At 43.9% G+C, this 21,224-nt stretch overlaps 1 protein-coding gene and 1 long non-coding RNA gene across 2 annotated transcripts; both read left to right on the top strand.

Annotated features, from left to right (window-relative positions):
- Positions 1 to 789: 789 nt before the first annotated feature.
- LOC308577885 lies at positions 790 to 6,549 on the top strand. Its single transcript, XR_014003750.1, has 4 exons — positions 790 to 871; positions 2,545 to 2,740; positions 5,543 to 5,683; positions 6,449 to 6,549. It is a non-coding gene; the product is annotated as an uncharacterized lncRNA (long non-coding RNA).
- A 4,502-nt stretch (positions 6,550 to 11,051) lies between these two features.
- Positions 11,052 to 16,970, top strand: LOC308578140 (UDP-N-acetylglucosamine--peptide N-acetylglucosaminyltransferase 110 kDa subunit-like; the record flags this gene model as incomplete). The annotated part of the gene is made up of 4 exons (XM_081178405.1): positions 11,052 to 11,171; positions 13,619 to 13,720; positions 14,568 to 14,747; positions 16,845 to 16,970. 4 exons carry the CDS (start codon positions 11,052 to 11,054, stop codon positions 16,968 to 16,970), a joined length of 528 nt encoding a protein of 175 aa, XP_081034531.1.
- Between the last annotated feature and the right edge of the window lie 4,254 nt (positions 16,971 to 21,224).

Here is a 21,224-nt window from a genome sequence, read left to right as displayed (position 1 = left end):
TGCCTTTGCCCAAAAAAGGTTGGGAAACACTGGATTAGATAGATGATAGATAGTTAGATTAGATTAGATTAGATTAGATTAGATAGATAGATTAGGTAGGTAGATTAGATAGATACATATATAAGAAAGGTTGGTAGATGGATAGATAGATTAGTTAGATTGATTGATTGAGTAGGTAGATAGATTCAGGCATGGCCAAACCTGGCCCTCCAGCTGTTTTGGGACTACAACTCACATTGTCCCTGACCACTGGTCCTGTTAGGTAGGGATGATGGGGGTTGGAGGGCCAAGTTGGGCCACACCTGGATTAGATGGTAGGTAGGTAGATAGATTTGATAGATAGGGTAGGTAGATAGATAGATAGATAGATAGATAGATAGATAGATAGATAGATAAGATAGGTAGGCAAGTAGATAGATAATAAGATAAAGTCGGTAGATCGATAAGGTAGGAAGGTAGGTAGGAGGCAGCCTAGGTCAAAGTTGACCCACTTATTTAAAAGTAACCATGCTGTTATACAGTGGTACCTCTGGATGCGAACGGGATCCGTTCCGGGGCCCCGTTCGCATCCTGAAGCGAACATGCTCGGGTCACAATTTGCTGCTTCCGTAGATGCGTGTGGCATCATTTTGAGTGTCTGCACGTGCGCAAGCTGCAGAACCCGGAAGTAACGCGCTCTGTTACTTCTAGGTCGCCACGGAGCACAACCCGAAAATGCTTAACCCGCAGCTACTTCAACCTGAGGTATGACTGTATTAGTAACAAAAATCTATTATCTTAAATATTTTCAGGCGGTGACCCTGGACCCCAACTTCCTGGATGCTTACATTAATCTGGGGAACGTCTTGAAGGAGGCGCGTATATTTGACAGGTAAGCAAATAGGCATAGAGCTTATATTCTCTTTTTTATATAAATGTTTTTTATTGGTTTTGCGTATAATCACATTACGTCTTATATTCTCAGTTTAGTGGTTGCACCCATACCCAAACTAACTCCCATTGTTGCCTAGAGGGTTGATTTTATTTAAAGCAAATTGATTTAAATCCCAAATCCATAAGACTTGATTTAAATCCCCCTTTTACCGGAAGGTTCAGCCTTGCTGGCATCCTCTTAATATTGACAAACGGAGGCAGGTTTCCTTTTTGGAATCCTAACTTCAGAGTCTTTTCTACAGTTATATCAAAATGATTTGGTTCTGCTATATACAGCCCGATTGTGACGAAATGATGGTGAGTTTTAATAAGTGAACACTTTTTATTTGAACAACTTTTCTGCTGCACTTGATTGGAAGGAGAAAAGAAACATTTCCTTCATAACAATTTAAGCAATTTATTTCACTAAAACAGTAACATGGTAGCATATGTATCCATGTTGCTTAACTGATGTGCTGAAACATTTTTTCCCCAAGAAAAACTTGGACTGAGTTTTCGCACACATGAAAAACTTAAAACAAATAATTCTTCCCCGAATTATTTATTTATTTATTTATTTCTACCCCGCTCTCACTGGCCAGGGCCGGGCTCAGGGCGGCTAACACCAAATATAAATTACAATAAAATAGAATAGAAAAAAACCCCAGTTAATTAAAATACAGCTTAAAATGCAGCCTCATCAAGACTACAAAGGGAGGAAACATCAGCTATTCACCCAAGCCAGCTATCCATGCTGGTGCTACATGGGCCAGCAAAAAAAGCCACGGGAAAATTTATATACCAAATCCCATATAGGGTGTCAGAGTGAGTCTAAGCATAGAGCGAGTTAAAATAATCAAGCCTGGAGGTGACCATCGCATGGATCACTGGCCAGATCAGGGCGAGAAAGGTAAGGAACCAATTCCTTAATACGGCGGAGGTGGAAAAATGCCACCTTTGCTGTGGCTGCAACCTGTGCCTCCATGGAAAGAGAGGCATCGAAGGTTACACCCAAGCTCTTGACAGAAGGCTCTGGCACTAATTGCGCCCCCACAAGAGATGGGAGTTGGCCCCCCAACCCCATGTTGTCCTGACCCAGCCAGAGGACCTCTGTCTTCGAAGGATTTAACTTCAACTGGCTCCCACGCAGCCACCCAGCCACGGCTTCCAAGCATCTGGTCAGTGTGTCTGGGGCCGAGTCCATTGACAGATAAAGTTGGGTGTCATCAGCATATTGACGACAACTCAGCCCTAAACTCCGGACAATCTGGGCAAGGGGGCGCATAAAGATATTGAAAAGCATCTGGGAAAGGATTGTGCCCTGCGGCACTCCACACAACAAGGAGTGCCGCAGCGACAACTCCCTCCCTAGCGCCACCCTCTGTCCCCGACCTGAGATAAAGGAGCACAGCCATTGTCTGACTGTGCCCTGAATCCCCACGTTGGCAAGGCGGTGGTCCAAAAGTTTGTGATCGACCATGTCGAAGGCCGCTAACAAATCTAAAAGAATCAGCAGTCCCGGCCCGCCTCGATCCTCTTAATCGTCCTCCCAAAGCATTTTATTTTTTAAAAAACAGATTTTTATCCACCCTGGTGACAATGAAACTGAACCAGTCCTTGATCTCATTTCAGAGCCGTTGCAGCCTACCTACGGGCCCTGAGCCTGAGTCCCAACCACGCTGTTGTCCACGGCAACCTGGCATGTGTGTATTACGAACAGGGGCTGATCGATCTGGCAATCGATACCTACAAGAGGGCCATTGAGCTCCAGCCCCACTTCCCTGACGCCTACTGCAACCTGGCCAACGCGCTGAAAGAGAAAGGCAGCGTAAGAAACTGGTCCCTTTTGCCTTGGGGTGGGGGGAACATCTATATAAAAGATGTTTTATAGATGGTACTTAACACCTGCCAAAATAGCTAAAATGTATAAAACAAAAAAACTGTGCTGGAGGTGCAGTAAAGAAGAAGGGACACTTATACATTTCTGGTGGGCCTGTGGAAAAAAAATACAGAAACTTTCCTATTAGGCAGTGGTGTCCAAACTTTTTTCAAAGAGGGCCAGATTTGATGAAGTGAAGGGCCATAAGGGCCGACCAAAGTTGTTTACTTTTTTTAAGGATTGAAGTTGTTGAGCTCTTTTCTTAGGGTTTAAATTGTTGAACTTTTTTTAGGATTGAAGTTGTTTAGCTTTTTCTTAGGCTTTTACCCCATGCTGAATTGGCCAGATTAACAGAGACAATTAGGGCACAACCCAGACAAGAATTCCAAAAGGAATGGGGAAAATGCAGAGAATACTTTACCAAACAGTGCCCCAAAATATACACTTGGACTTGTTTCAATTAATTTCTACAGGAGACTTTGTGGTTTAAGTCATAATTAGGAAAAATTGTAATAATCCCATACAAAAGAAATAGTATACAAGAGGTAAATAAGGCGGCCATTTAACAGAATAAAGTCTTTTATTTTTATGTTATGTTTTCTTTGTGTAAGGGGATAGGAGTTTAATTTTGATAATTAGTCAATGGTGGTGGGTCTGTTTGTATGTATGAGTTGTTGTGGACTATGTTATAAATAAAATAAAAATTAAAAAAAGAAAATGAAACCGGTCCCTTTTGCTTTCTGTATGTCAGAGGGTTTGCTGAAAAAAGCCTTCCGGATGATGGTGACCTCGAAATTGGGCTCTTTGGGGGGGGGATTTGGGGTACAGAACCTAGAAGAAGTCCTCTTTTATTTTTTCCTTTGTCATATCGTCACATACAACTTTGCTCATACCAAGCGTCGACTCCCCTCCCCCTTCCCCCGCTCCCACTCCCTGGCTTTCTTAAGCAGTCACGATCCTCTTAGCATTTCTATATCACCCTTTAAAAATTGTCCAGTAGCACCTGATGATGATGATAATAATAATAATAATAATAATAATAATAATAATAATAATAATAATAATAATAATAATAATAATAATAAAATTTATACCCCGCCTATCTGGCTGGGTTTCCCCAGCCACTCTTGGCGACAAAATATTAAAATACAATAGTCCGTCAAACATTAAAAGCTTCCCTAAACAGGGCTTGCTAAACTTGGCTTCTTCTTGGTATAATTTTTTGTATGCAGGTCCAATTCTTCAGATACAAAAGCTTCTACCAAGACCAAACTGAGTTGGTCTGCAATGTGCTACTGGACAATTTATATATTTTTTATATATTTCAACTGCGTTAGACCACCACAGCTGCCTACCTGAACATATATCGCCCTATTTACCTTCTTACTCTACTTAAAACAATTTACTTTAGCATTTGTAAATCACTTTCAAAAATTAGCCTCTGGTTTTTTTAATAACAGTATATTTAAAGATCTTTTTCAATTCTTTGTAAATCATATCCCAGTAGACTTTGACTTTAGTGCACATCCACCACCTATGGACGAAATTCCCTTCCTTCTCCTTGCATTTCTAGCGTGCCTTATCTTGAGTTATATATATTTTAGCAAGTTTAGTCGGCGTCAAATACCACCTATACGTCACCTTCATTAAATTTTTAATTAGTGCTGTACATTCAATAAATTGTTTTTGCCCATAATCTTTCCCACTTATCTAATTCAATGTTATGACCAAAATCTTGAGCCCATTTAATCATAACCGACTTAACTTCTTCATCCTTTGTATGCCATTCTTATACGTTTTTGGCAATGATTTTCTTTTACTATCTAGCAACTCTGTCTCTTAATTTTGATTTAGTATGACCAAAACCATTTCCCTTACTGTCTTCCTTAAATACATCTTGCAAAAGACGGTAAGTGTGCGGGAAAGAGAGTTTGAATCGGATTAGTCTGCTCTTGTATTTATGTTCCCCTAAACCAAGCATGTCCAAAGTCCACTTTGGGGGCCTTCCACCCATCTCTCCTAGATCTCAAAATGCATTGGTTTTGTCATATTTCCTGCTATCCTGCCAAAGAATTTAAATTTTCCCAATGTTCTTTTAGACCAGGCATGTCCAAAGTCCAGTTCAGGGGCCTAATCTGGCCCTCTGGTCGATTTAATCCGGCCCTCGTGGCGGTTTATTTACTAGGGCAAAACTTCCCCCCAAAAAGCTCAAGAACTTTAATCCTAAAAAAAGGTCAGCACCTCTGGGGTCAAATCCTTAAAAAAGGCTCAACAATTGTGGGGTTTTACTGTTAATATGCTTCTTCTTAATTGCATTTCACTATTAATATACTTCTTAATTGTATTTCAGTTCAACAATGACTTTGATAAAATACATCTTTTGTGACGTGCAGAAGGCTTGAGTTACCTATGAGGTGCAACAGTTACCATATAGCATATATTCAATATAAAAAACAGCAACAATTGGTTGTTGACAAAGGACAGCTGGCATATATATATAAAAGATATTAACTGATATGCATGCCATTCCAGATATAGCTATATAATCTCTACTGTTGGTAAGAGAAGAACTTTGGAGCAGGCATTTTCAAAAAAAGAGTTTTTTATGAACCGCTCTAATACCAAGTTACCGTCAGGAGCTGAGGGGCCGTATCAAACCTCAATCCAGCCATCACATCACAGAGCAGCCTTTTGGGCTCCTGTGAAAGACATACTAATATTCGTGTAAAAACTCTGTTTTGTGTTTCGAAGGTTGCCGAAGCCGAGGAATGCTACAATACAGCTCTCCGTTTATGTCCGACTCACGCGGATTCTCTTAATAACCTGGCGAACATCAAGCGAGAACAAGGGAATATCGAGGAGGCTGTCCGCCTCTACCGGAAAGCTCTTGAGGTACGTGCGTGGAGAATTACAACAATTAAATTGAGATATAAGGGTTAGGCATGCGTACCCTGGACTCCTAGTCTGGGTCTTTTTAAAAATCGCCGATCAAATTTTTCTTGATCAATAACGGAAATAATGGTGAAGAAGTGAAAGTGAAGTAGCATTTTGAGGCTCGACAAAGCATGGTCCGATAAGTCCCTTTTGGAAGGAAGAGGGTCTGTCCCCCTTTTTATATTCCTAGGCCTCCTGGAATGACCAAAAATCTGCTTTTTCATCAGAAGAACAATGCAAGGTGTTAAGGAACGGTACAGAAATTGAAATAAAAGCTGGGCACATGCTGTTCTCTGTGTCGGCTGAGCTTGATCCCCTGACAGTCTTATTTTCTAACAGTATTTCCTATGCGTACGAAAAAGGCAGTTCATAGGCCCATTATTATTATTATTATTATTATTATTATTATTATTATTATTATTATTATCATTACCACAAATCATTCCAAACGGTGATTTATTTTGCAGCCAGCCCCTGCCACATTTGAGCATCAAAGAGGGGCTCTTTAAAATATGGCATTGGTCATTTGACAGTCTGATCTCCCAACAGTATTTCCTATGCATGCTAAAAAGGCAGTCCATAGGTTCCTCCTCCTCCTTAATTTTTGCAAGTCAATCCAAATGAGGATTTATTTCACGCCCACAACCTTTGAGCCTCAAAGAGCAGCCTCCGTCTCTTTAGAATGCTTCTCAGGGAAACTAAGAGTGAGCTTCTTCCCCGCAGGTCTTCCCGGAGTTTGCAGCTGCGCATTCAAATTTAGCCAGTGTTTTGCAACAGCAGGGGAAGCTCCAGGAGGCCCTCATGCACTACAAGGAGGCCATCAGGTGAGCTTCCAAAGCCATGGGGAAAATAGATTGAAAGAGCTCCTCCTTACTGTATTTTAATCTTTTGCTGGAAGCCGCCCAGAGTGGCTGGGTATAAATAATAAATTATTGTTGCTGTTGTTAATAATTATTATTACTCCTCATGCGCTGGTCTGGTGCCTGTGGGAAAGCTCTCCTCTTGTGGATAAAGCACTTTCTCTTTTTCTTTTAGGTTTTTTTATTTTTTATTTTTATTTTTATTTTATTTTTTGTCCCTTGAAGGACAGCCAAATTTAAATAACAATTCGACACACAGCTGCGAGGCATTTGCGAGCTTTTTTGCGGAGAAGGTCCTGTTGCTCCGCCATGACCTCCCTGCCAATTTGGATACAATAAAGGAACTGGAGGCCCCTCGACTGTCCTCGGGTCCAGTATTGGACCACTTTGACCGGATATCCCCAGCCGATGTGGACAGACTCCTCCGAGCTGGAAAGCCCACCACCTGTCCTCTTGACCCGTGCCCGTCCTGGCTGATTAGAGCGTGCCCAGACGAGGTGCGGGCCCCCCTGGGGGATATCATCAATTTGTCCCTTGGCACTGGGATATTCCCAGGGGAACTGAAGGAGGCAGTGGTGTGTCTGCTCTTAAAGAAAACATCATTAGATCCTTTAGATCTATCCAATTACCGCCCGGTTTCGAATCTTCCATTCCTGGGTAAGGTGATTGAGAGAGCGGTTGCTGAACAGCTTGGTAGGTTTCTGGATGAAACATCTGCTCTCGATCCATTCCAGTCCGGCTTCCGCGCTGGTCATGGGACCGAGACGGCTCTGGTCGCCCTAACAGATGATCTCCGCAGGCAGCTGGATCGAGGCGGGTCGGGGCTGCTGATTCTTCTAGACCTGTCAGCAGCCTTCGACATGGTCGATCACGAACTTCTGGACCACCGCCTTGCCGACGTGGGGATCCAGGGCACAGTCCTTCAATGGCTGCGCTCGTTTCTCTCCGGTCGGGGACAGAGGGTGGCGCTTGGGGGGGGAATTGTCATCGCGCCACTCCTTGGTGTGTGGAGTGCCTCAGAGTGCGATACTCTCCCCGATGCTTTTTAACATCTTTATGCGCCCCCTCGCCCAGCTTGTCCGGAGTTTTTGGCTGGGTTGCCATCAGTATGCCGATGACACCCAACTCTATCTGTTGATGGATGGCCATCCTTACTCGGCCCCAGATACACTGACCAGATGTCTGGAAGCTGTGGCTGGATGGTTACGTGGGAGCCGGTTGAAGTTAAATCCTTCGAAGACAGAGGTCCTCTGGCTGGGACGGAGCGATATGGGATTGAGGGGGCAACTCCCATCTCTTGCATGGGTGCAATTAGTGCCAGCATCGTCCGTTAAGAGTTTGGGTGTAATCTTCGACACCTCCCTTTCCATGGAGGCGCAGATTACAGCTATAACAAAGGCGGCATTTTTTCATCTCCGCCAAGCTAAGCAGTTGGCTCCTTATCTCTCTCACCCTGACCTAGCCACTGTGATCCACGCGACGGTCACCTCCAGACTGGATTATTGTAACTCGCTCTACGTGGGGCTGCCCTTGAGACTGACCCAGAAACTCCAGCGGGTGCAGAATGCTGCGGCGAGACTCCTTACGGGGTCTTTGCTGCGAGATCATATCCATCCGGTGCTGTACCAGCTGCACTGGCTCCCGGTGGAGTACAGGATCAGGTTTAAGGTGCTGGTTTTAACCTTTAAAGCCCTATACGGCCTAGGACCCTCGTACCTATGGGACTGCCTCTCCTGGTATGTCCCACAGAGAAATTTACGGTCTGCAAATAAAAACACCCTAAAGATCCCAGGTCACAGAGAGGTTAGGTTGGCCTCAACTAGAGCCAGGGCCTTCTCGGCTGCGGCTCCAATCTGGTGGAACGCTCTGTCACAAGAGACTAGGGCCCTGTGGGACCTGACATCCTTCCGTAGGGCCTGCAAGACAGAGCTGTTCCACCAGGCCTTTGGTCAGGGCGCAGACTGACTCCCTCCTCTGGCAACCTGCACAGAATTTTGCTTGATGGTTGCCATTAATTTGATTTTAATTTGATTTAATTAATTTTATAATGAATGTTTTAAAATGTTGGACTATTTTGATTGTTGTTAGCCGCCCTGAGCCCGGCTTCGGCTGGGGAGGGCAGGATATAAATAATTTTATTATTATTATTATTATTATTATTATTATTATTATTATTATTATTATTATTCAGTTTTTTTATTTTATCATTTTATTTCCATACACTCCAAACATTTTCAATATATACAATACTGGGATTATACAAACCCCTTGGACTCTCCCCCACCCCCCACCCCCCGTTTCCATATTTTGCCATCTTTTCTTGCATGTAATTACAATGATTCGTTCTATTCCATTTCCTTATTTGCTACTTTGGCTTCATCAATGTTATATCAATCCTGCCTGTGGAAAACCATCTAATTCGATTTTAATTTGATCCCGATTTGTTTTTAGGAGGTAATTTAATTATTGTTTGATTTTATACTAATGTTATATATTTGATGTTAGCTGCCCTAAGACCGGTTTCGGCCAGGGAGGGCGGGATACAATTATTATTATTATTATTATTATTATTATTATTATTATTATTATTATTATTATTTCTAAATATGTATCTTTAAGGTATTCAATAAATTTTCCCCATTCTTGTTTAATTTTTTTATATATATAAATAGTTTTTATTAAGTTTTAGCATTTTATATTCAACACAAACATCATTCTTGCAGACAGCATAGATGAATCCCAATCTCCCCCAGCTTCCCTCTTCTGGTTTTTTAAATATTTACTTCTCCTGCCTATCTCATTCTCCCTTAATTTTGCCATCTTTGAACTAACGATGGTTATATCCTTAAGGTTTTTGCACCATGCTTTTTCACATTTCATCTTCATTATTTTCCCCATTTTGTCCTTTTAACTTTTTTCTTTGCTTAAATTTCCTATCATCTTGATGTCTGATCTTCACAGTCATTTTGATAATCCACTCTTCTTTTGTTGGGACCTTCTCTTCCTTCCACATCCGGGCTAAGAACATTCTGGCATAAATAGAATACACTGTCTTTTTAGGTCTCTTGGTATTTCTTCACCCGTTAAACCTATTAGAAAGGCTTCTGGTTTTTACACAAATGTTCTCCCCCCCCCCCCAGTTAATTATACAGTGGTACCTTGGTTCTCAAACTGAATGTGTTCCAAAACCAAGGTGCACTTTCCCATAGAAAGTCATGCAAAACGGATTAATCCGTACCAGACTTTGAAAATCAATCCCTAAAACAGCCATTTAACATGAATTTTACTATCTAACGAGACCACTGATCCCTAAAATGAAAGCAGTCATCCATGTACTGTACTCTAAAATAAATACAACAGTCTTGTAAATGATAAAAATGAAAATTATTTTTTTTCCTCACCTGCACTGATGATAGTCATTGTTCGGATGGGGACCGGGGCTTCTATCCGTTTCTGCAATCACACAATCAATCAATCAATCAATCAATCAGTAACTAAACTGGGATCCGCACAGTCGCAAAAACAAATGAACCAAAAAAGCCTCCGAAACAAAAACACCACATAAATTGCAAAAACCAAAGCACCAAACTTAATCTGTTCCCGAAGTCTGTTTGATTGGTGCAGGCGCCCCAGAAAGAATAGCTGACAGCCAAATTTGATGTTTGGCTTCCGAAAAACGCCTGGAAACTGGAACACTTTTTCTGGGTTTTCGGCATTTGGGAACCAAAGCGTTTGAGTAGTAGTAATAATAATAATAATAATAATTTGTTTTTGTTTGTATCCCACCCTCGCCGGCCAAGGCTGGGCTCAGAGCAGCTAACATCATAAAAACAACACAACGAGCCTAAAAGCAGACATCAAGTAATTCAAATAAAAATTAATTCAGACAAGTTAAAATCCGGGCAGGTGGCAATTATTAGGGTGGAATTGAGAGTGATTAATAATTGCCAGAATTGAGGAGCATGGAATTTCCCAAAAGGAAAGTGCTGCTTGTCCGTATGAAGAGGATGCCACAATGCTGAACCTTTCTGTATAAAAAACCTTCTGTATAAAGAAACCTGTATAAAAAACATTTGAGAACCAAGGTCTCACTGTCTCACATGACCACTAGGGTGGTTCATAAAAAACACTTTTTTGAAGATGCCTGCTCCCAAGGTCTTATCTTACTACACTAGGGATTATATAGCTATATCTGAAATTTTGTGCATATCAGTTAATATCTCAACCCTCCATGAAAACAGCTGTTTTCTTGGACGTTTTCCTATTTTGTGAAGGCTTTGGAGAAGGCATTTTTAAAAAAAGTTTTTTTAATGAACTGCCCTAAAGACCACCGTATAGGATAGAAAGAGCCTTCTTGACCCTTAAATTTCCAGCGTAACTTCAGAGTATTTTTGTACCAAAATGGCACTTTTTCTCTCCCCCTCCATGTCAGAATCAGTCCCACTTTTGCAGACGCCTATTCCAACATGGGGAACACCTTGAAGGAAATGCAAGACGTCCAGGGAGCTCTGCAATGCTACACAAGAGCAATCCAGATAAATCCTGCGTTTGCCGATGCCCACAGCAACCTCGCTTCCATCCATAAGGTAAGCTTTGTGTCTCTGCTAAATCTATTTTTTTAAAAAAAAAACTGGGGGGGGCAGCAGGGGAATCTTAGTTTTTACAAAAGGAAAACAACTGGCAAAAGCCGTCCCAAACCGAGATGGGGCACAAAAAGAAAAAGGGGAGAATTGGAATTTATGCTGGAAGTCTGAGGAGGCAGAGGGCACGCCGATACGTTTATGGTGGGGCTACAGAAACGTTAAAAAATTCATGAGGAAATAAAAAAGATGATCAGAATTAATTTAGAGGGGGAAACCAGAGGCATATTTACTGAGTATAAGAGGTAAAGAAATACCACAAGATGGGAAGATATTATTCTTATACGCGACAGCTGCAGCAAGGCTACTCCTTGCACAAAACTGGAACAGGAAATATATACCCACAAAGGATGACTGGATAAAGAAACTAATTGAATTTATAGAACTGGCAAGGTCAAGTGCAGTAATAAGGTACCAATCAAACTGGAAAATAAAAATATAATGGAAATGGTTTGAAGATTATGTGTTCAAGTACTGCTCAAAAACTAACATGTTGATATGTTTGGTTTAATGTTTGTAAATCTGGTTTATAATAATAATAAATAGTAAGTTAAAAGAGTTAAGAAATATAAATTTAGATAAAAATTGCAATGTGAGTGAAGGAAGTCACGTGGGTATTTGGGTAAATGCTGAGTTGTGTATAGGGTTAGATGTGGGGAATCCATATATGTAATGTATAGTGTTGAAAATGTACGGCAACTAGCATGTAAAATGAAATCAAAAATAAATAAATAAATAGGGGGGAAATAAAAATGGCAATGTGAAATATTATATAGGAGGGTGAGGGGCGGTGGAGGGAAGCCACAAGGGTGGTTTTAATGTCTGAAATTTTGGGTGGTAGGGTAATACGAATTTTGTTTTGTGTCTATGTGTTTGTTTGTAAATAATTTTTTTAAAAGGAAAATGAAAAAATTGCTATTTTTACTTTGAAATAAAAATGGGGGGGAGGTCTTATACGGGTGATTGGGTGGGTGAATGGCTCATTTTCTTAAATTTGAGCCCCCCCCCCAAAATAGAGGGTGGCTTATATAGACGGAAAGTATGGTGGAGTTCCACACCCAAAAATCTCATTGTGACTTCCAATCACCCCTACGTCACATTTCCGATGGCGCCCTTTTGCTCGTCTCTCCTAGATCTCAAAATGCATTGGTTTTGTCATATTTCCTGCTGTCCTTTGTCAATCCACACCTGCCAAAGAATTTAAATTTTCCCAACATTTTTTTTTAGACCACACATGTCCAGCGTGTGGCCAGGGAGCGTAACCTGGTTTACTTACTGGGGCAACCCCCCCCCCCAAATGCTCAACAACTTCAATCCTAAAAAGAGCTCAACAACCTTGGGGTTAAATCCTAAAACAGCTCAACAAATTTGCCCCGCCCTCATGTCAAATCTGGCCCTCTTTGGGAAAATTTGGGCACCCCTGTAAATTTAGACAATACAGTCCTATCTCGGGTTAAATATGCTTCAGGATGAATATTTTTGGGTTGCGCTCCGCAGTGACCCAGAAGTAACGGAGCACGTTACTTGCGGGTTTCGCCGCATGCACAGACCCTCAAAATGATGTCATGCGCAGAAGCGGCGAATTGCGACGTGCAGATGCGGGTTGCATTCGCTTCAGGATGCGAACGGGGCTCCGGAACGGATCCCATTCACATCCAGAGGTACCACTGTACTCTGCAAGTGTCCTGTTCTCTATGAAATGTTTCTTCCAAAACCTCTCGTAATTCTGCCTGTATTATAATCTTGCTAATTCTGCGTATTTTAGCCTTTTTGCTAGCTACGCCAACTTAGTAGGGATGGGATTCTCCTTTCCATCCTTTGTCTGTTAAGATTCTCGCTGCGGCTATTGTAGACACTGTGACTTGCCATTGTTTTATAACCATTTATTGTAACATTTATTCTATGATCAATTACAATAATCATTCATTGTAATATTCATTTATTGTACGATTAATTACAATTTATTGTAATTGTTAAGAGTAGGTTTCTATTGAATTTTTACATGCTGATACTCAATATTATTCTATAGCATGGGGAGGCAAACTACGGCCCCATGGCCTTCTCAATCTAGCCGGGAGTCGGCATGTTTTGACACGAGTATAATGTGTCCTTTTATTTAAAATGCACCTCTGGGTTATTTGTGGGACATAGGAATGCGTTCCTTTTTCCCCCTCCCCAAAATCTAGTCTGGCCCCCACAAGGTCTAAGGGACAGTGGACGGCCCCCTGCTGAAAAAGTTTGCCGACCCCTGTTCTATTCCAATGATTGTTGAATGTTACTTTATAAGTCTACCAGGTGTGGATCATCGTGCCTTCTGTCTGTTCTTCATCTTTGGTTTTGATGGTTGAGAAAAAAAGCTAGTGGCAATTGCTGAAATATCCCTCCCTTTCTAGGATTCCGGAAACATCCCAGAGGCAATTGCTTCGTATTGCACCGCCTTGAAACTGAAGCCGGATTTTCCTGACGCTTACTGCAACCTGGCGCACTGTTTGCAGGTGAGGCAGAGTTTTAAGGGCCAACACTCCCAGGGTTTCCGGCATTTGGGAACCGAGGCGTTTGAGTCCCAAGGTACCACGGTAATGGTAAAAGCGTCACCTAATTCAGGAATTGTCCAATGTCACTTTAGAGACCAACTCAGTTTGTTCTGTGTCTAAGCTTTCATGTGCAGGCAGACTTATTCAGATACACTGAAGCGGAAGTCCCCACACCCTGATATTTAGAGGGAGGGTGGGGCGGGGTATTTCTCTGAACGGTAGTAGGACTCAATCGGTATGGTCAACCTGTGGACGACTGTGTCTCATTACATATCCTAAAACTATTTCAGGTCATCTGCGTACCATCCCTTGTTTTTTCAGTCATTCACAGTTGCCAGCAGGTGGACCATACCCATTGACTCCTACTACCCTTCGGAGAAAAACCCCAACTCACCCTCCCACTATATATCAGGGTCTGGGGGCTTCTCCTTACTCTTATATAGCAGGGTCTGGGGACTTCTCCCTCTGTATATCAGGGTCTGGGGACTTCCGCTTCAGTGTATCTGAAGAAGTGTGCATGCACACAAAAGCTTATATCAGGCATCCCCAACCTGCGCCCCCCCCCCCGATGTTTTGGCCTACAACTCCCATGATCCCTAGCTAACAGGACCAGTGGTCGGGGATGATGGGAATTGTAGTCTAAAACATCTGGAGGGCCGAAGGTTTGGGGTGCCTGGCTTATACCAAGAACAAACTTTGTTGGTCTCTAAGGCACTACTGGACAATTTTTATATATATATTGACTTCATCAGACCAATATGGCTACCTACCTGAATCTAGAACCCTGGTTTTCTTTGCCCCCTTTCAGATCGTCTGTGATTGGACCGATTACGACGAGAGAATGAAGAAGCTTGTCAGTATTGTGGCTGACCAGCTGGAGAAGAACCGGCTCCCTTCGGTGCACCCCCATCACAGCATGCTGTATCCACTGTCTCACGGCTTCCGAAAGGCTATTGCCGAGAGACATGGGAACCTTTGCCTGGACAAGGTGGGTCTATGCTGTGAAGAGGTGTGCGCCGCTCCGTTCCGTCAGAGTTTGAATGCTTTCATGTTGGCTTTGGATATATAATAATATATAATAATTTATTATTTCTACCCTGCCCATCTGTCTGGGTATCCTCAGCCACTCTGGGTGGCTGCCAACCAAATATTAAAAACACAAGACAGCATTAAATATTTAAAAACTTCCCTAAACAGGGCTGCCTTCAGATGTCTTTTAAAAGTGAGATAATTGCTTATTTCTTTGACATCTGATGGAAGGGCGTTCCACAGGGCGGCCGTCACCACGAGAAGGCCCTCTGCCTGCTTCCCTGTAACTTGGCTTCTTGCAGGGAGGGAAGCGCCAGAAGGCCCTCGGGAGAGGGACCCCGGTGTCCGGGGTGGAGATGCTCCTTCAGGTCTACTGGGCCGAGGCCATTGAGGGCTTTCAAGGTCAGCACCGACACTATGAATTGTGCTTGGAAACGTACTGGGAGCCAAAGCAGATCTCTTGGGACCGGTGGTATGTGGTCTCAGTCAGACTGGATTTAAATCCTTTATTTTACAGAAAGGCTTGATCTTGCTGGCATCCTCTTAATATTGACAACCAGAGGAAAGTTTCATCTGCTGGGCTGTTTAGGGCTTTCAAGGTCAGCACCAACACTTTGAATTGTGCCCGGAAACGTACTGGGAGTCAATGCAGGTCTTTCAAGACTGGTGTTATGTGGTCTCTGCGGCTGTTCACGGCCCCCAGTCTGGCTACCACATTCTGGATTAATTGCAGTAAGGTAGCCCCACATAGAGCGCATTGCAGTCGTCCAAGCTGGAGATAACAAGAGCATGCGCCACTCTGGCAAGAGAGTCCGTGGGCAGGGAGGGTCTTATCCTGCATCCCAGATAGAGCTGCCCTGGACACAGAACAGACCTGTGCCTCCATGGGTCCAAAATGACCCCCAGACTGTGCAGCTGGTCCTTCAGGGGCACAGTTGCCCCGTTCAGGACCAGGGAGTCCCCCCCACCCGCCCACACACCACAGAACTTCAGTCTTGTCAGGATTCAACCTCAACCAGTTAGCTGCCATCCATCCTCCAACCGCCTCGAGGCACCCGCGCAGGAACTCCACCGCCTTTGCCGGCTCTGATTTGAAAGAGAGGTAGAGCTCTCTATCAGGCTTCCTCAACCTTGGCCCTCCTGATGCTTTTGGCCTACAGCTCCATGGTCCCTAGCTAGCAGGTCTAGTGGTCAGGGATGATGGGCACTGTAGTTTGAAAACAGCTGGAGGGCCAAGGTTTAGGAAGCCTGCTCTGTATTGGCGCCAATGGCTGTTAAGCGAAAAAATTCCAGGGTGAGTGACTCCTTGACAGCCTAGCTCACCGGGGCACTTGTCCCCCATGGGTCCATGCTGTCAGTAAAAGGAGGAAGTCCCAGCCCGGTAATTTGGAGCAAAACAGTGGTCAGTAGACCATGATTCTTACTGTTGCACCACAGGTCTGCCCAGGAGTAAGAACCCCGAGCATGGGGCAATGTCAACTTTTATAACTTCCTTCTTCCCCCCAGAATACACTTCAAGCAGCATCGTTGATACATCATCACTACATCACTAGCACATCACAAATGAGGAGGGGTATACAAGGGTTATGCATTCACTATGAGGTCCCTTTATCAGACCCCTTAAATCTCCATCACTGAAAGAACAATAAAACTCTTGACACGTCCTTTCCCACTGGACTTGTCTGGAGATGGGCATTCAGAACACCTGCCTTGCTAAACTGCCTTGGCAGATGTCTATGGTTGCCCCCTTGGTCCCTCCCTCGGTGGGGTGCCGTGTATGTGCTCTCAGGCTTGGGGAATTCTGGCGGGATGCCCTGTTCCTGCTGCCTACATGACTTCCTGCTTCTTGGCTCATGGAGGGAGGTGGAGCCCAAATTCGTTCAAATGGCGGAATGAGGAGAGTCGGTTAAAGCATAGATTTTCTGCGTGTCTTTCTTGGGCTGTCAAGTCAAAGGTATGTATATTTGTAACATTGGAACAACTTCAAAGATGTGGCCTCATGTCCCCCACCCCCATGTCATTTCCGTAACCCGGCTTTCTTGAATCCCCTTGCTAGATCAACGTGCTCCACAAGCCGCCTTACGAGCACCCCAAGGACCTGAAAGGCAGTGAGGGCCGGCTCCGCGTTGGCTACCTGAGCTCTGACTTTGGGAACCACCCCACCTCCCATCTCATGCAGTGAATCCCAGGCATGCACAATTCGGACAAATTTGAGGTGAGGTGCACAAGAGGGCAGCTGTGTGAGTAGCTCAGGCAGCAGAGCGCTGAGACTCTGAATCTTGGGGTCATGGGTACGAGCCCCACGTTGGGCCAAACGAATGAATACAGCCTAGGACCGCCTCTCCACGGAGGATCTAACAGTCTGCAAATAAAAAAATGTTAGAGGTCCTGGGCTTCAGGGAGATTAGGCTGGCCTCGACCAGGGCCAGGGCCTTTTCAGCCTTGGCCCCGGCCTGGTGGAACTCTCTGCCACAAGAGATCAGGACCCTGTGGGATCTGACATCTTTCTGCAGGGCCTGTAAGATGGAGTTGTTCTGCCGGGCCTTTGGTTCAACCTGACTCCCCTTCTCTTTTTGTGTAAGGACTAGTATGAAAGAGGCCTCCCAGTGTTCTCACAGGCCCATATAAGAGTTGGGCCTGATGAGCGTTTACTGTTCCCAACCCTAATCCTGCGGAAAGCCATCTAATTGGATTTGAATTTGATCCTGGCTTGTTTTCAGGAGGTAATTTCGTTATTGCTTGATTTTATACCAGTGTTACATATTTGGTGTTAGCCTCCCTGAGCCCGGTTTCGGACGGGGAGGGCAGGATACAAATAAAAGTTTATTATTATTATTATTATTATTATTATTATTATTATTATTATTATTATTATTATCATCATCATCATCATTATCATTATCCTCTTAATTTGCATCAGCCCTTGGTTGTAGCAATAAAACAACGAGATGATCTGCAAGGAATAGAAATGAAAAATCAATGATATCAAATACATTTGAGGGTTTTGAATCGAGAGTGGACCTTATTCTGACTGCCCCAGCTCAAAACCCGGCCGCCTTTGCCGTCACCTGCTCCTCTTGATCTGCCAAGAGAGGACTCTGGGGTAGTGGTTGGGCAACCCGGAACAGGCAATAAAGGAGGGGTAATCATCTCACGACAAACCTAGACAGCATCTTAAAAAGCAGAGACACCACCTTGCCAACAAGGTCAGTATAGTAAAAGCTATGTTTTCCCAGTAGTGATGTATGGAAGTGAGAGCTGGACCATAAAGAAGGCTGATCGCCGAAGAATTGATGCTTTTGAATTATGATGCTGGAGGAGACTCTTGAGAGTCCCATGGACTGCAAGAAGATCAAACCTATCCATTCTGAAGGAAATCAGCCCAGAGTGCTCACTGGAAGGACACATCCTGAAGCTGAGGCTCCAAGACTTTGGCCACCTCATGAGAAGAGAATCATAGAATCATAGAGTTGGAATAGACCACAAGGGCCATCGAGTCCAACCCCCTGCCAAGCAGGAAACACCATCAGAGCACTCCTGACATATGGTTGTCAAGCCTCTGCTTAAAGACCTCCAAAGTAGGAGACTCCACCACACTCCTTGGCAGCAAATTCCACTGTCAAACAGCTCTTACTGTCAGGAAGTTCTTCCTAATGTTTAGGTGGAATCTTCTTTCTTGTAGTTTGGATCCATTGCTCCGTGTCCGCTTCTCTGGAGCAGCAGAAAACAACCTTTCTCCCTCCTCTATGTGACATCCTTTTATATATTTGAACATGGCTATCATATCACCCCTTAACCTCCTCTTCTCCAGGCTAAACATGCCCAGCTCCCTTAGCCGTTCCTCATAAGGCATCGTTTCCAGGCCTTTGACCATTTTGGTTGCCCTCCTCTGGACACGTTCCAGTTTGTCAGTGTCCTTCTTGAATTGTGGTGCCCAGAACTGGACACAATACTCTAGGTGAGGTCTGACCAGAGCAGAATACAGTGGCACTATTACTTCCCTTGATCTAGATGCTATACTCCTATTGATGCAGCCCAGAATTGCATTGGCTTTTTTAGCTGCTGCGTCACACTGTTGGCTCATGTCAAGTTTATGGTCAACCAAGACTCCTAGATCCTTTTCACATGTACTGCTCTCAAGCCAGGTGTCCCCCATCTTGTTTTTGTGCCTCTCATTTTTTTTGCCCAAGTGTAATACTTTACATTTCTCCCTGTTAAAATTCATCTTGTTTGTTTTTGCCCAGTTCTCTAATCTGTCAAGGTCGTTTTGAAGTGTGATCCTGTCCTCTGGGGTGTTAGCCACCCCTCCCAGTTTGGTGTCATCTGCAAATTTGATCAGGATGCCCTTGAATCCATCATCCAAGTCGTTGATAAAGATGTTGAATAAGACCGGGCCCAAGACAGAACCCTGTGGCACCCCACTAGTCGCTCTTCTCCAGGATGAAGAGGAACCATTGATGAGCACCCTTTGGGTTCGGTCAGTCAGCCAGTTACAAATCCACTGAGTGGTAGCATAGTCAAGACCGCATTTTACCAGCTTCTTTACAAGAATATCATGGGGCACCTTGTCAAATGCCTTGCTGAAATCAAGGTAGGCTACATCCACTGCGTTCCCTTCATCTACCAGGCTTGTAATTCTGTCAAAAAAGGAGATCAGGTTAGTCTGACATGACTTATTTTTCAGAAATCCATGCTGACTATTGGTATCACAGCATTCCTTTCTAGGTGCTCACAGACTGTTTGCTTAATGATCTGCTCCAGAATCTTCCCTGGTATTGATGTCAGACTGACTGGGCGATAATTATTTGGGTCCTCTCTTTTCCCCTTTTTGAAAATGGGGACAACATTTGCCCTCCTCCAGTCTGCCGGGACTTTGCCTGTTCTCCAGGAATTCTCAAAGATGACTGCCAGTGGTTCTGAGATCACATCTGCCAGTTCTTTTAATACTCTTGGATGCAGTTCATCTGGCCCTGGAGACTTGAATACATCTAAACTAGCCAAGTATTCTTGTACTATCTCCTTAGTTATTCTGGGCTGTGTTTCCTTTGCTGAATCATTTGCTCCAAATTCTTCAGGTCGGGCATTGTTTTCTTTATCGGAGAAGACTGAGGCAAAGAAGGCATTGAGGAGTTCAGCCCTTTCTGTGTCCCCTGTTTGCATTTCACCATCTTCTCCTCTGAGTGACCCCACTGTTTCTTTGTTCTTCCTTTTGCTACGAACATACCCATAAAAGCCTTTTTTGTTGCTTTTAACCTCTCTAGCCAGCCTGAGTTCATTCTGTGCTTTAGCTTTTCTGACTTTGTGTCTACATGTGCTGGCTATTTGTTTGAATTCCTCTTTGGTGGTTTCCCCCCTTTTCCAGTTTTTGTACACATCCTTTTTTAATCTTAACTCAGTTTAAAGTTCTTTAGATAGCCACCCTGGCTTCTTTAGGCACCTTCCATGTTTCAGTCTCATTGGTATTGCCTGACGTTGTGCTTTTACTATCTCCCTCTTAACAAACTCCCAGCCATCATGAACTCCCTTTCCTTTTAGTATTACTGTCCATGGGATCTCACCCAGCATTTCCTGGATTTCCTGGAAAAGACCCTGGTGTTGGGAAAGATGGAGGGCACAAGGAGAAGGGGACAACGGAGGACGAGATGGTGGGACAGTGTTCTCGAAGCTACCAGCATGAGTTGGACCAAACTGCGGGAGGCAGTGGAAGACAGAAGTGCCTGGCATGCTCTGGTCCAGGGGGTCACGAAGAGTTGGACACGACTAAACAACAACACAATCATCTCCTCAAGGCTTTTTATAAAGCACATGCACTACTGATTTGGTGCTACATGGGACATGAGCGTTTCCCATGTGGAATCTGTCGGAATCGTCCCTCGAGTCCAGTCCAGGGCGAGACATTTGATCTTGCAAGGTTCAAAGCTGTCGGCATTTTGGGATTGCTTGGTGATGCAGATCAGGTGCTGGAGAGTCGAAATGGGACGGTGGGAAATTTCCTGATAGCAGTCAAGTTGTTCTGACACTTGAGATCATTTAGGCACTGACAGATTAGACCAGGCATCCCCAGCCGTCGGCCCTTCAGATGTTTTGGACTACAATTCCCATCATCCCTGACCACTGGTCCTGTGAGGTAGGGATCATGGGAGTTGTAGGACAAAAACATCTGGAGGGCCGCAGGTTGGGAATGCCTGGATTAGACTGTTTGCTTGACCAAAACCCAAAGTCAGTATCTGTTGTGGGGATAAGCCACAAGAGGGAAGCTCTTTGGCAAAGATTCCCACATTGCAGGGGGTAAGCCTAGATGAGCCTCGTGGCCCTTTCAAACTCCCTAGTTCTATGATTATATATTAGCAATTGCTTCATCATTGAGGAAAGCTGTGATGGTTCATGCGCTTCGTAAATTCTGGCCTTTTCCTGCGATGTTTGGGAAAGATGGGCT

Source organism: Podarcis bocagei (assembly GCF_964188305.1).
Source record: "Podarcis bocagei genome assembly, chromosome: W".
Classification (NCBI taxonomy): Eukaryota; Metazoa; Chordata; class Lepidosauria; order Squamata; family Lacertidae; genus Podarcis; species Podarcis bocagei.
Note: the sequence above shows the minus strand (reverse complement) of the source record. Positions and strands in the feature narration are given on the sequence as shown.